Source organism: Habropoda laboriosa, unplaced genomic scaffold (genome assembly GCF_001263275.1).
Source record: "Habropoda laboriosa isolate 0110345459 unplaced genomic scaffold, ASM126327v1 scaffold84, whole genome shotgun sequence".
Taxonomy (NCBI): Eukaryota; Metazoa; Arthropoda; class Insecta; order Hymenoptera; family Apidae; genus Habropoda; species Habropoda laboriosa.
Window position 1 is genome coordinate 204,815 of NW_017100202.1, and position 14,029 is coordinate 218,843.

The window sequence follows — 14,029 nt, forward strand, 5'->3', positions numbered from 1 at the left end:
TACGCAAGAATTACAAAGAATCCAACAGAACGACTTCCGGTGAAACGATACGCGCTCTCGTACTTACAATTAGTGTTCCTCCATCGGCGAAATTTCCCGGCAGAAGACCGACGAGACGTTAATTTGCAGCGCAAATATTTACGAAACCTTCGTACTTCTTCTAGGCAAATGTTGCGCAAGTTCTATCCAATTATTAACACGTACAGGTGTATCTAATTATTCAATTAGTAATTCAATTATTAATTAAACATTCGTGTAGTTCATTAATGTACCAGGTGTTTCTGAAATATCTGCTACGAAATATTTTGTAATAATTATATCGACCAAGTGAATTGCACAAAGCTGTTCGAACGTTTCATTCGATGCGTAGTTCGAGGATTTACACAAATGTAATATAATATATGCTGTATATCTATTTCAATTGCTGCCTTAGAAATCAATTCGTAGCGCAAAATATTCCACGAAATATGCAGTATCTAACAAAAGTTCCCGGACTTTGAGTTCGCTAATTAATTACGAGTGAGTTGACAATCACGCTGAGTGACAACGCAACATCGCTTGATCGCCCAATTAAAAGAGAAAAAAAATAGTGTCAGTACGTGGATCAAATGTTTTTGCAATCTGACTCATCTGTGACACGCTAGATCGGTATAGATCGCCTTATTGTCCAAACTATCCATTATTTCACGATGATTCGTCGAAAACATTCGACTTCTCGTTCTCCCTCGTGTGTACCCTCTGCGAACGTGTCCGAGCCAACATCGTCGAACAGGATACACGAATCGATCGAGGGTGAAAAAAAGAAGAAGGCGAATTAAAGCGGAACCGGGAACCGAGGGTGAAACGAATCGTTCGTTAGATATCCGTCGTCGACGGGAACGCGCGGGATCGCAAAACGATCTACCAGTCGCTGAATAATTGGTCCTTGAGTTTGGTTCCGGCCGAGGTCGAATTGCTTTCTGTTTCGCGTTAATCGCCCCGCCCGGACGTGAGTAATCGTCGAGCAATCGGGTGCATGTGTTACACGGTAGTCGATCGGCACACAACCAACTCCGCGTCTGTTCCACGGATGAAAAGAGAGAGGTAGAGGCATTGAACTCACCCAGACCTCATTCGATGAAAAAGTTTCGTTTCTTTTGTGGAAAAGTCCACCGGCGACTTGCCCCGACGTTCGTTTCACGTGCGGCACAGCTACCCGTCGTTGTTACACTTTCGATCGACTCACGTTCGTTTCCTTTTCTCTCTCTCTCTCTCTCTCTTTCTTTCCCTTCGTTCCCCTCTCCGCCATCTTGTATTTCAAACGAGTCTCACGTTAACTCGCGACGACGGTCACGCTTCACGTGAATTAATTCCAATTTTTTGCCCAAATCTTGCCCTCCTCTCTCCGTCGATTTGTTCTGCATCCAGTTTCTCATTTCCTTCAACGACGTACACGGAAGAGAATTGAAACGAAACCGATTGTACACGTGAGCTGTATAATACACGCGATGTCACGAATTCCCGACCTTGCGACTGAAACCTAGTAGAATTCTCCGCGGAATGTAGTCGCGGTGATAACGTTCCTGGTTGGCGAGCACGCGGGGGGCTCGTTGCTGGTTTTTTTCTGCGGTTCCGCTTCGATTCGACTCGACTCGCGCGAGTCGACACCGGTTTCTTTGTGAAAACCGCTCCTCTCTCTCTCTCTGTATCTGTCTCAGATCGTTAATCGAATATATCGCGGTGTTAATTTATGAATAAATCGTATTCACCGTGATATCAGAATCTTACGTGCACATTCGGAACCAGGGTTAAATTAACGTCGTTCCACGGTGTTACATGTGCCGACACTTGCCACGCGTTTCGCGGCGCGGATATAATTCCGAGCCAGGCGAATTAAATCGACGATTTATGAAACCGTATGACGTCAGATATAGTTGATCGATTATGTATTAAACGTTATTACGCTCATTATGCATCGGCGTGGCGGCTCGGCTCACTTATACCCGTTCCATTCTCGAATACATGCGTTAATCAGCCATTTATGAATCCCGCCGGTTTACACACCCTCCGTAATGAATATTAATACGATAAGCATTAACTGGCGGCATTAAGTTACTGACCAGTATGCGATCAATAGTAAAGTGGCTATGCCTAACGGATATACATACGTACGTGTAGAAGCGTAACGAGAGATTTTATCCGACGTTAAAACGTGGGCTGTTTAAAAGAACACGAAACGGACGACGTTTTTCTTTTTTCCTATCTCAGCCTTACGTCTCCTGAAATCGCTCTCGATCGATACCGATCCACGAACCGTTTGCTACAGAGATCTGTTACAATTTCGTGCTTTCTGGCGTAGTGTCGGGAGATAATTTACGGGGGACACGATATTGTACACCTCTTCGAACAAAGTATCGAACGTATTGTCTGGCTGCTGCCAGCACGCTTTTCGCACGTGCGATTCGAATCGCCCTTCGTATATCGCGTCGTCGATCGACGGCTCGCGCTACGGCTCGCCGCGTAATTACGCGGGAACGTCGAGTAACTCACTCGTGTTCGCCGTAATAGTCCCTGATCGACGTAATCAGAAACAGTACGTTTTCTTCTACTTCTTCTTCTGCTCTTTTTTCATTTTTTTTTTTTCAACGAACGGAAATCACCGATCGAATTGGGACCTGAGAAGTTTTTCACGCGTTTGCGCGAGCGTTTTCTGGAAACTCGACTTTTCCATTTCTCCGGGAATCGAGTGAAGAAAGTGCCGTAATTATTCTACCGGCGAAAGTGTTGTTCGTACAGGTCGTATTTGAACTCGTTCGACTGTTTCTCGAACGACCGAGAATAACTCTGTAATTGTCCTCGTGGTGTGACTGATTGTAACAAGGAATTGTAATAAGAATTTTATAGTAGTAGTAGTAGTAGTCATTCGGAGGCAGGTTTGAAGAATTACGTCAGGAAGTGAACAGGTAGTAACGGACGAGTGAAAAGGAATGAATTTTTTTAAAGAAACTGAGAAAAAATCATCGAAACCATTGACACGTTTCAAACGTAGAAATTCATCAAGGAAATAGAAACATTTTATTTAGGTAAGCTAACTGTAACAGCGGATTAGAATATTAGCAGCGTAGACAATCTTCAAGTTTCTCTAAGTACATAATTCTAGAGCCTCAATTTCAAAATTTTCTAAAACTTGTAATTTCCTTTCTTACCACGAATTTTCATACTTCGCACAGCTGAATCGATCAGATTTTATTCTTTTAACGTTGTTTTGATCAATCCTGCTGCACCGACAGGCTTGACAAACGGGACTGTGACTAATCACGTAACCAAGCACGGATATTAAAAGTAGGATGCCGAATAGACGAGTTTATTACAGGTGTAATTACCATAATCGAGCCTCCACGTTAACAGTTCCGTCACTCGTTCAAGGCTCGTTCCTAGACGATTGATTTGCATTAGCACACTAATTACCCTGCTATTGTATAAGTTATTGTTTGCATGGAAGCTTGTGCTGCTGTCTGGCTATGATCTCCTATCGCGAGCATAAGGTGTACGAGGACTGCCGACGTATCCGCTGCAATAAGCGGCTGGGTAACGTGAGCGCAGAAGCTGGCAAGTTAGCGATAAGTGAATAAATTGCAAACATTCAAAGCCCTATCTTATATCCAATCTCACAAACTTCTCAGCTTTTCTTATTTGGAAGATAAAAAATGATTCAGCTAATTTTATAAGAGATCAATAAATTAATAAAAACCGATTTAGCTAAATTTCGACAGTAGAAAAGTGAGTGACCTTTTTTTCGAATTTTTGAATTTTAATCCTTTAGCTAGAAAATCCAACAATTATCTTTGCTGCAGTTTAATTCACTATTATTATATCGTTAAGGTATTTAGACGCATAATTCTTCTATATTAGCAAGAAAATTCTTTCAAACGTAAAGGTGCCATAATGAAAATCTTCGTATTTCCTTGTACGAGTAAAAATACGTTCACGATAAAATTCCCCGTCATCTCTCGCGCTGTAATTGATCGACTCCCGACGAAGATAGAAAGTCGAGAAGGAACCCACGCCACTTGCCACCTTACACAATTCAAACACGAACAAATCGCGACGTCCGAAATCGCCGATCGCGTGTCGTTAACCCTTTCGTCCCAGAACGTCGAGGATTCGTGCAACGCGTTCGATTTCGCTCCCGTTTTCTACCTGTTCGCTGGTAAGTCGACCTTAAGCGTATTTCCGCGATCTCTCCGGGCAATTAACGTTACACGACATACCGCGAGTGCCATATCGCAACGGCCGATCTCAGGCATCTTTATACATTTTCGAAAACATGCAAACAAAACATCGAACGGGAACAATCGTCGTTTTTCTGCACCCAGAACACGCGCGTCGATCAAGGTCTCCGTGGAAGGAGTAAAGACAAAAAAGGGAGGAAAAAGGAAAAAGCGCATAGGAAACTTTTGCAACTTTCCTTGGAAGCAGTTAGTAACTCGTGCTGTGTCGTAGACACATCGATCTACCCGGTAATTCCGAGTGTTTAATGAATCACGTGGTGAAAAAAAAAGAAGTGCGGCGAGACTGACGCGGGGAAGAATCGCGTTCCCGCGAAACGCGCAGCTATCCCTACTTTGAAAATTGCGCACGGTTTGCCTCTAAGGATCTTCTATTAACCGGTTGTCAATTTTATGCACTGTCGACACCGCCTGCCTACCAGGAAAATTCCCCCGTAAAAGATCTCGTATCGACGGTGCAAATACGTCACAGCGTGGTCCACGTAGTAAAAGTTGGAAAAACGAGAGAAAACCCGGCCCCATTTTTGCTATCTTGGTAGACGGAAAATAGGATCGTTCGAACGTCCTGACCACGCTTAACTATGTGAAACGTGGTACAGATTAATGTACCTCGGATGAAACGTTTTCGTAAACGACGAATTTATCGATGCGTTATTTATTTACTCGTGTGTCCAAATGACCGAGACTAATGGGAAATTGTACCTAGGTAGCTGGAAAATACGTTAGGAGGAAATGTTAACAAGAACCATAAACAGAGTTATTACACCGGTACGTTTCCATAGATGTTGGCTAGTTAGCCGATCTAAGAGGCACATGTAAATTTCTACTCCCTTGTGGAAACGGAATAACAAAGAGATCTCTCTCTCTCTGTCTCTCCGGTGGTATTGAATAATGGCGTTTTTCAAGCATCGTTTAACCGCGCGTTCGATTCTTTTCCTTTTTCCGAAACGGCGAACGAGTTCGCAAATTGCGCGTACCTTAAGCTCGATTAAATTGTACGGACAATCGAGATCTGCAATTTTCATTTGACAACGGATAAATTACAGGCAATCTTAATAAATAACAGAACGTCCAGGCTGCTCCATTAAGCGTTATACTTCAGTGGTTAATTCTAAAGTTATGGTAACACGTGTAATACTGCTCGTACGTTGTAACGAACGTATAGTATCCATTTTATCTCAATATTAATAACGAACATGTTAGCAGCAGGTGGCACCATTCTTGAGTCGAGACGTCAGATAAAAATGCGCGTGTCACATTGGTGTATACGCGGTGGCGTATACAATTTTTCCTCCAGCTGAAGAAATTTTCTAATATGTATCCTGGATTCCTAATATTGAAATATCTCGAATAAATTAGACGCGTGTATTTCGTAAAGATACGGTGCTTGCGCTAAGTGAAAACACTCGGAGCAATTAACATTTGCTCGGCTGGAATCGAGCAAGCTTCTTACGCCTCGTGACGCATTCGTGTCGTTGATTTTTTCCCCCCTATTCTTTGTGTCCGAGCCTCTCTCAATTTTCGATCGAACGCACGTTACGCTCGTCCACGTACCACGAATCTCTTCGTTCGCCTGGAATGTTAAGGATCTCACCTACGAGGCGAACTTTTCCTTCGCTTTCGGCCGCGAAAAACGAGGAAAATTGCTCGCGAATGTGCGTAGTTTAATCGAACGGCTTGGACCGGTTTTTCGTGGGTCTGGCTAATTCGCGAATCCGCCGGATTAACACGCGTACGTACTGCCTGTTCCTGACGCAGAGCAAGTGCCACTCCGTTTCCGTGCTCTTAGAGCGGCCTTGATTCATGAAAGTTAGATCTCGTCTCATTTAGAACAGCGGCGGTGGAATCAAGGCGCGTATGATCGGTACACACGTACACGCGCCGTATCGTTCAGATCTATGCAATTTCATAGACTTAATCATGTATTTGTAATGTTCGATCCTGAGCGTAGATAAGAGGAAGGTCGTTCGAAAGCTTCCGGCTTCGCGGCGTTCTTACGGTAACGCCCGAAAATTCATTCACACCTTAGCGACGATGATCCGTGAAACTTTCAATGGAGAATTGAAGATACTTCGTAGAATCGCAGAATTTATAATACAAAGCTAGCTGTATAATTGAAGAAGTCTCCTCACTCGATTAAACTAGGAACCTTTCTCTAGTTAAACACGTCAATGCAACTCTTCTACGCACGTTTACACGCCCTATCGAAAACGCTTACTTTCCTCTTGGGCAAACGTCAGGTTTAAAAAACAAGTCGTCCGAGTTACATGGATTTCCAAGTACAAGTCACGTTTCTTTATAAAGACCACGTTACAGTACCTAATTTGCGGTTAAGCGTGAAAAAAAAAAAAAGGATAATGAATGCAAGCTTTCCGATCTGGGTTCTTCCCATGGTTTCACCTAGAATCGAAACATTCGCAGAATCGACGCGTAACAGGTGCGTGACAACGCAATTTAATCGATCCAATTTAATCGATCCACGCGTACCGCGATTAACAAGCGTGTGCGTATCGTTCCAAGAGCAACTGCTCCGTATTCGCCTTTTTTCTTTCCGGTCTTTCCGGACCGAGAGATCGGTCACATGAGGAATTCACGCGAAGAGTGGAACGAACCTAATAAAGAGGGATCAACGGAATTCACAATCTCGAACTGGGAGTTCCCAAATGCCTGCGCCTCCAGCGATTCGTGACGTGCCGATGACGTCGGTCACGGCGAGCGGCCACACGGAAACGCAACCAGCGCGAAGGAAAATTTCCTTCTGTCGAGAAGAAATGACGTTCGACCATTAATGCTTGACGTGCTATTTATAGAATCGAATCGAATCGGAACTAACTTTCCTCATTCTTCGTATCTTCATTCTTCACGCACACGATCCTCGAAAGGAGAATAAAAGAGGAGAGACGTGAAACGGCCAATACACCGTTACCATAATTCACAAAAAACAATGGACCTTGATGTTTCCGATACCGTATCTAAAATCCACTGTCTGAAGAATCACCGCTAAATTGAACGTGTCGGAAATTCTACGAAATCACGGAAAATTGGAACTTGTTGAACGAAGAGAGCTCGTAGATTCGTGGAGAGACTGATCGATACGAAAGCGAGAGGAACGGTGACGCGCGGCACATGTGGAAGAATGGCAAGTGATCACGCCCTAAGATTCACGCACCGACGTACCAAGGGTCAATCTTGATAGGCGAGTTCTCCGAAGGAATCGTCGAGTCACCTCGTGGTGTTCGAAAAGCTAGTCTGCGCGATCGGTGGAAGTGGCGGAGCGGCGATGACGCGGTGGTGGTGGCGGTGGCGGCGGCGGTGGTGGTGGTGGCATGGACCACCCGAAACGAGGGTGGGGTGGGGGCACCCCTGACCCCGACATTAGCCGGCGGTGAAGGGAGGCAACGTTTATATGCGGCGGCAATCCGCTCCGTAGGCGCATTCGCTCGTACGCTTCATCCAAAGCGGACTATCACGAGAGAGAGACACACGTCTTGTCTGTTATCGTTGACGTCGCCGCCGTTGTTGTTGTCGTTGCCGCCGAGCCGTATCACACCGAACGGATCGAGACCGGAAAGAAAAGCACAAAAAGGGAGGAGAACGAACCAGCCGAAGTCGAACAAGTTGCAGTGTGATTTTGCCGCATATAGAAATCATTCGATCTGTTCGAGGAAGCATCGTTATACCGGTGTTTCGCATCGACCCAGTTCTCGCTCGACCAGCCCGGCAGTGAATAGCTCAGGCGAATTTTTCCTCGCAACTTTTTACCAAGTATTCCCGGTTTCCTTCCCGAGGGACGAAGCAACCGAGAGACGACTGATTTTTCGGAGCTTGAAGAGTTTTCGCGAAGAAGATCAACACGGCGGATATGATGGCTGTCGCAGCGGCGCAAAAGAACCGCGAAATGTTCGCTATCAAGAAGTCTTACAGCATCGAGGTGAGTACTTTCGATTGGGATAGGTAGACTTTTTTTTTTTTTTTTTTTTTTTGGCTGGTTCTTCGAACGAGTTTCGATCGTATTTAGGATTCACTCGGTATACATCGGGAATGTAGCTTCGTAGATGATTATCGTAGGTGAAGGCGAGGTGAAGTGTTTGAAACCGAGACTGAATGGAAACGCGAGAAAGCGCGGGAAGTTTGCCGCACGTTTGAATTGCCGCGACTGTAATTGCGAGCACTGCTATCAGTGTTCAATTACGCCACTTTCCCCGTTTAATAGTTATCGATGAGGTACACGACAGCTTTTGAACGCTGACTTTTTGCTATCGTTACGAACAGGAATCTTTTTTCCTTTTCAATCGTTATACATTTTCAACTTTTACTTTCTTTTTCTTTTTTTAATTTTTCTACTTTTTTTTTCTCGATATTATTAACGACGATCCGTAGTGCTTTTAGACTTTTTCTATCGAAAATTTATTCAGTTCAGCGATATTGCAACTAGTTAGGCGTGTAGCAACACGTGGTCGAGGTATAAAGCTTGTTTGCAGCCGGCGTCTCGGGAGGAGTAGGTTTCCACAATATTCGTCCGAGATCTCCGGAACTTTCTTACACGGAAGAATCCTCTTTTCTGCTTGCCTACGTGACTTTCGTGATGAACGTCCGGTACATTGCGTAACCGGTGAAAAAAATGACACCGTTTATTCGTTTCAAAGTGTGCATACACACACACACACACTCACAAACACCTATCTACAAGCATATTACTCCTCCTTCGACCAGTCTCGATGCGAGTGAAATTCTCAGGTTGGAAATTAAAGAAGACACCCAGAGTATAGAGAAAGTAAAAGCAATTATTACGATGATTATGCAATATTAACGACCTTGCCCCATTAAGTCATTGTATTCGATTCATTCCGTTCTGCATTCGTCATCTTTACCAAAATGCATGAAAAATTTCGATGCGAGACAAAGATATCTTCTTATCTCCGTTTACCATCGCGATCACGGAAATTCTCGGGTAAAAATGAAAAGGGAAAACGTTCGAAGGATACGAAACAGGTGAAAACGATACAAAATGGGAAACGTACAAGCCTCGAGCCAGCGAGCTTCAATCTTTCACTTTTCCACTCGACGCCGGTAGAACCACTATACTTTTTTTCCCACGAAGTGCTCGTTTTCCGTGAAAAGTTTTACACGTTTCTTTTTTTTTTTTCGTCCCGTACACTTCGCGATAGTCCGTAAGACGTCGATTATCGTGCGTCGAAGCAGCGAGCTTCAATCTTTCACTTTTCCACTCGACGCCGGTAGAACCACTATACTTTTTTTTCCCACGAAGTGCTCGTTTTCCGTGAAAAGTTTTACACGTTTCTTTTTTTTTTTCGTCCCGTACACTTCGCGATAGTCCGTAAGACGTCGATTATCGTGCGTCGAAGTCTTTTAAGCGAGCGATAAATTACACAGAGTCGTACACGCGCGGGGTTATTACGAGATTTCTCCGTCGAGCGCGTAATTTCCTTCAGAAACGTCAGGAAATTGCGTGCTAGTAAGGTCGATCGTGTATCTCCTAACGCGGGAACAAAGCGAGCAATACATCTTTGAATCGAAGCGAAGCCACCACTCGAGGTCGCGATTCTTTTTTCCATTCATAAAAGTCACGAGAGGCAGTCTTCGCCGCGGAACAGATCCTCCGAGGAGAATTGAAATCGCAAGGACGCGTCCCTGTGTGCGTTTTCTAGCGCGTCAGCCCGCGGTTTTTTTAAAAATCGCACGGTAACGCGGCTTAATTGGCATCTAGGCAAGGTCTGCCGTGGACTTTTTCCATTCATACCGCACTCCATCACACTGACGTTACACGTCGATTCAGATTTATTAATCGCACGCCAAGTCTCGCGTTGAAATCTCGCTCCTTTTTCACATCCAGCATCGTTTTTCTCTATCAGCTGGAATATTGAAGAATAAAAAACAAACAGAAAAAATTGTACAGGTCGATAAACGTTATTGGTCTGAATTTCTTATCTGGACGCAAATAGAAAGGTGCGAGCTGTGAGAAACTAAAAAAAAAAAACCTCAACTTTGCTCGACGACGTGAAATTTCTCAAGGAAAAGACTTCTTGGCCATTGGTCCCCGTTACTTTCTCCGCGTATCTATGGGCATTCGGATGCTTCTGGGCTAACGTAATTTGGACGAACTCAGAGGCCCGGGCTAGCTGACGAAATTTTTCGGTATCATTGTATCACGTACTATCGCCGAAAAAAATGTCGTTTTTACGTAAAAAGTAGCTCGTTAATCGCGACTGTATCTGCTGCGACGTCGTCTGTTTCGTCGATCTTTCGATTTTGTCACTTTTTTCCTCCACGAACGAAAAAGGTGAAAAAGGTGGTGTTGCGGTGATTCGACAGGTGAATTCCGTTTGGCTGTACACAATAAGCGCAATTACGTATGCACTGTCAACGACAATGGCGACGATAGCTCTGACTCACTCGAACGGAACTCGCGCGCGCGCCGGATCTAGATATCAGATCGGATCCAGAATCCGCTATTCGCGTGCTCGTTCGATCTTTATCGAGCTTGTTCGCGCTATTGTAACGAAGGGTGAAAAATGACCCGACCTTGGTTGCATATTCTCAACGAACGTTTATGCGGATATCTCATCAGCGCGTTGCGAAGTCTCTTCAAGCCTTAACTCCACGATCTATCATTTTCACACGTAACTTACAATATAAAACAGAAAAAATCGTACAAAAAAATTTGCTTATCCATTCATTTCCAATGCCCTTTATCTCAATTTTCGACCAACGAATTAATCTCGCTCGACAAAAATTTGTCACATTTCTGAATAAAAAAGAAGGGCGTGTAGGTGAATATTTATGAGCAATGGACATTACAAGTCAATCGTAAAGCATAAAATTAACAATCGCTCCGACGAGCATGATTAAATCGTTCAATCACGCTGTCTGTGTACGTGTGTGCACGAGCTAATAGCTCGATCGTTTTCTAGATTCATTGGAAAATCTCGTAATTAGCACAGAACACCCTCGTCAAGAGGCAACCAAGTTGGCCGACCGATCGTGTGTAATTGTATCGTGTATGTTGCAAAATCGATCGACCTCGGCTCCCGTATGATAATTATGAATATCTTATAAATATGAGAACGAAGTAATTGTAAGTCCAATGGTTGGTAGAGAGGCGCGGAGAGACCCTGAACGCTGTGTTCTGAACCCCGTTATTCGTCTTTGGAGGCTCGCCACACGCGCGACAACGCCTCTAACCACTTATCGGCGACTCGACCGATCAAACGTGATACGCGACGCGTTACGTACACATACACACACACGCGCGCGTATATGCATACACCACAGCTTCCATAATTGTGCATATACACATATCAGTCTCTCCTCGTCGATCCACTATGCTAATCGTTCTATTTAAATGTCCTGTTTTGCCCGAACCGCCGTGCCGCGTCCATTTCTACTACGAGCTGAGAAAAAACAGTATTAATGCACCAGATGCATTATGCATAGTGATCGCGTAACAATCCACGGCTGTTGTCGTCCTGCAACCACTTTTTCACACGTTTTTTTCACCCATTTCTTATCTCCGCCACTTATCTGCATTCCGACACATTTGCATGAGTTTTCGCCTCCGTTTGCTCTTCAATGATCACGGTATCTCTTCTCCTTCTCTTTTGTCTTTCTTTACTCGAGAGATTTCACGTTCGTTTCACCGATGCTCAAAATATTTCCTTCCAATTACTCTGGTTTCGTTACATTAACATAATTTGCATTTGTATCGTCGTGTATAAACCGGTAGCCGGCATTTCTATCGTATAAAAGAGAAGCTATACATATATACATGTACACGTAAGTAACTAATAACCTCATGTAGCTATGATTTTAATGGCGAAATAATGATCGACCTTAGGTGCATTTGTCACAGATCATTACGCCGATTCATTGGCAAAAATATATCTCAATCAACCGCGAAACTCACGTTCGTCTCGCTTGAAATGCCGATTTTCTCGTGGAAAGAAACGTTCCGCGCGTTAACAACGGCTCTCCGGATGATAGGCGAATAAAAATTTGTATTCGTGGAAAATCGCTATTTTCAACAGCATCCTCGAAGCGAACAATCAATCAAACGAATCTTTCCTCATGCTCGAACAACGAAATATCGCGTAAATAGGTCGAACGCCGTTGCATAAGTGTATATGAGTCAGAGTAATTAACCACCTGAAACGCGGTTATCGCCGCGTGCCAAAGGATCGAATCCGTTCAGGTCAAAGTCGCGCGTTTTTTTCCTCATTGCGGTTCAATGGGACAATTTTTAAATCGGTTAATCGCCACGTGACGTAATCGCCCCGATGAAAGAGGAGTCATCGATGAAATATACTTGGCCCACTTCGCGCGATGCGTTGTTAAGGGATTACTACACCTTCTCTTTGAACCGTGCCAAGTGCACACCGAACGCATGATTAAAAACAGAAAGAAACGGATCTGGGTTGCACCTTGTGCGCCATTCATGAATTTCAATGACAGTAGACGCTTATCTTACGTCCACTTGGAACAACAAAGAATTAATTATCTCTTTCCTTCTTCTTCTTTTTCTCTATTGTCAATCGGGAAAGTTTATCCACTGGCTATCGGTGTTCTATGAAATTCACCTCTTAAAGGTCCTTTCTTTCTTCTTCTTCTTTTCCTCCGTCGCAATACAAGAATTGCATCGCGAGAGTTTATCCTCGCGTGACCTTCTTCGTGATAGCGACACGTCTTTGTGGTCACCGTGTCAGGATCCGCTAATTTCCGATCCTTCAGCAACAGTCGGACAGCCGGGACGAAAATTCATTTCCGTGTGTTCGAATCGTTATCGGATAGTTACCGCTGTCCAGCCTTTGAGAGTTAGGTAAACTTGAACTCTTCGGGATTCGAGTGTACAATGGGACAGGATATCCGTCCTTTGAACTTACTCGATCGTTGAAAGTAGCGTTAACCTGCAACAGACACGTGTGCTCTGAAGATTCTTTTCTGAGGTAGCTCTGGTTTAATTTTCGGTCGTTCTTTCTTGTGTGCAGAACGGATATCCGGCGAGACGGAGATCCCTCGTGGACGATGCTCGCTTCGAAACGTTGGTCGTGAAACAAACGAAGCAGAGCGTTTTGGAGGAGGCTCGTCAGCGAGCGAATGGTAAGTAGCAAACCATTTTTTTAATTAAATAAATGTCCCTTTTTGAATACTTCTATATTCTACGCTCGATGTTGATTGTACTGCATGGTCGTTTGTACTTAAGAAAATTTCGTTAAATAGTTTGCATTACGCTCTATACGATCAAAGTAGAAGCAGTTAACTGAGTTTGAAATAGCTTCGTACTGTGCATAGTACGTGTACCATCGATGTTGCATGATAATTTTGTTTGTTAGACTCGACGAGCGACGATGAGCAAGTGGAATCGTTGGCGTACGCCGCCAAGAACGGAGGTTAGTATTTCTTTTATCCACATTTTCTGGACAGGTTCAGAAATTGTAAAGCTACAGTGTTGTTAGATGTTGCATTTGGCATGAGCACGCAAATTGTCTTTGACTTACAGAAGCTACCGCGGAAGTGTCATCCGATAGCGACATCGGGAAACCGGATGAGGATTATGACGATGGTAAGTGTATTTACCTTTTCACCCCTCGAATTAAAAATATTGGAAGATGCAGACCGTCGGGAGGTTGAAACTGGCCCTATTGTAGAGAGTATTATACCAAAAGAGAGTCGAATTCCCACGCTTTTCCGACACTTGGCTGAATTGCACACGACGACCTCTTTTTCCACCTTTTCCCGGCCTTTTC

General features: G+C 44.1%; 1 protein-coding gene across 2 annotated transcripts in view; it reads left to right on the plus strand.

Moving 5' to 3' along the window:
• Positions 1-7,691: 7,691 nt before the first annotated feature.
• LOC108570496 (tyrosine 3-monooxygenase) overlaps positions 7,692-14,029 on the plus strand; it is a 9,943-nt gene continuing 3,605 nt past the window's right edge. Inside the window, exons 1-4 of one of the 2 annotated variants that reach the window (XM_017932362.1) lie at positions 7,692-8,199; positions 13,271-13,382; positions 13,616-13,672; positions 13,783-13,845. In XM_017932362.1, coding sequence (XP_017787851.1) covers positions 8,131-8,199; positions 13,271-13,382; positions 13,616-13,672; positions 13,783-13,845 — 301 coding nt within the window. In that variant the 5' untranslated portion in view covers positions 7,692-8,130. The remainder of the gene's footprint in view (positions 8,200-13,270; positions 13,383-13,615; positions 13,673-13,782; positions 13,846-14,029) is intronic. The other variant, XM_017932363.1, reaches the window with a different exon arrangement.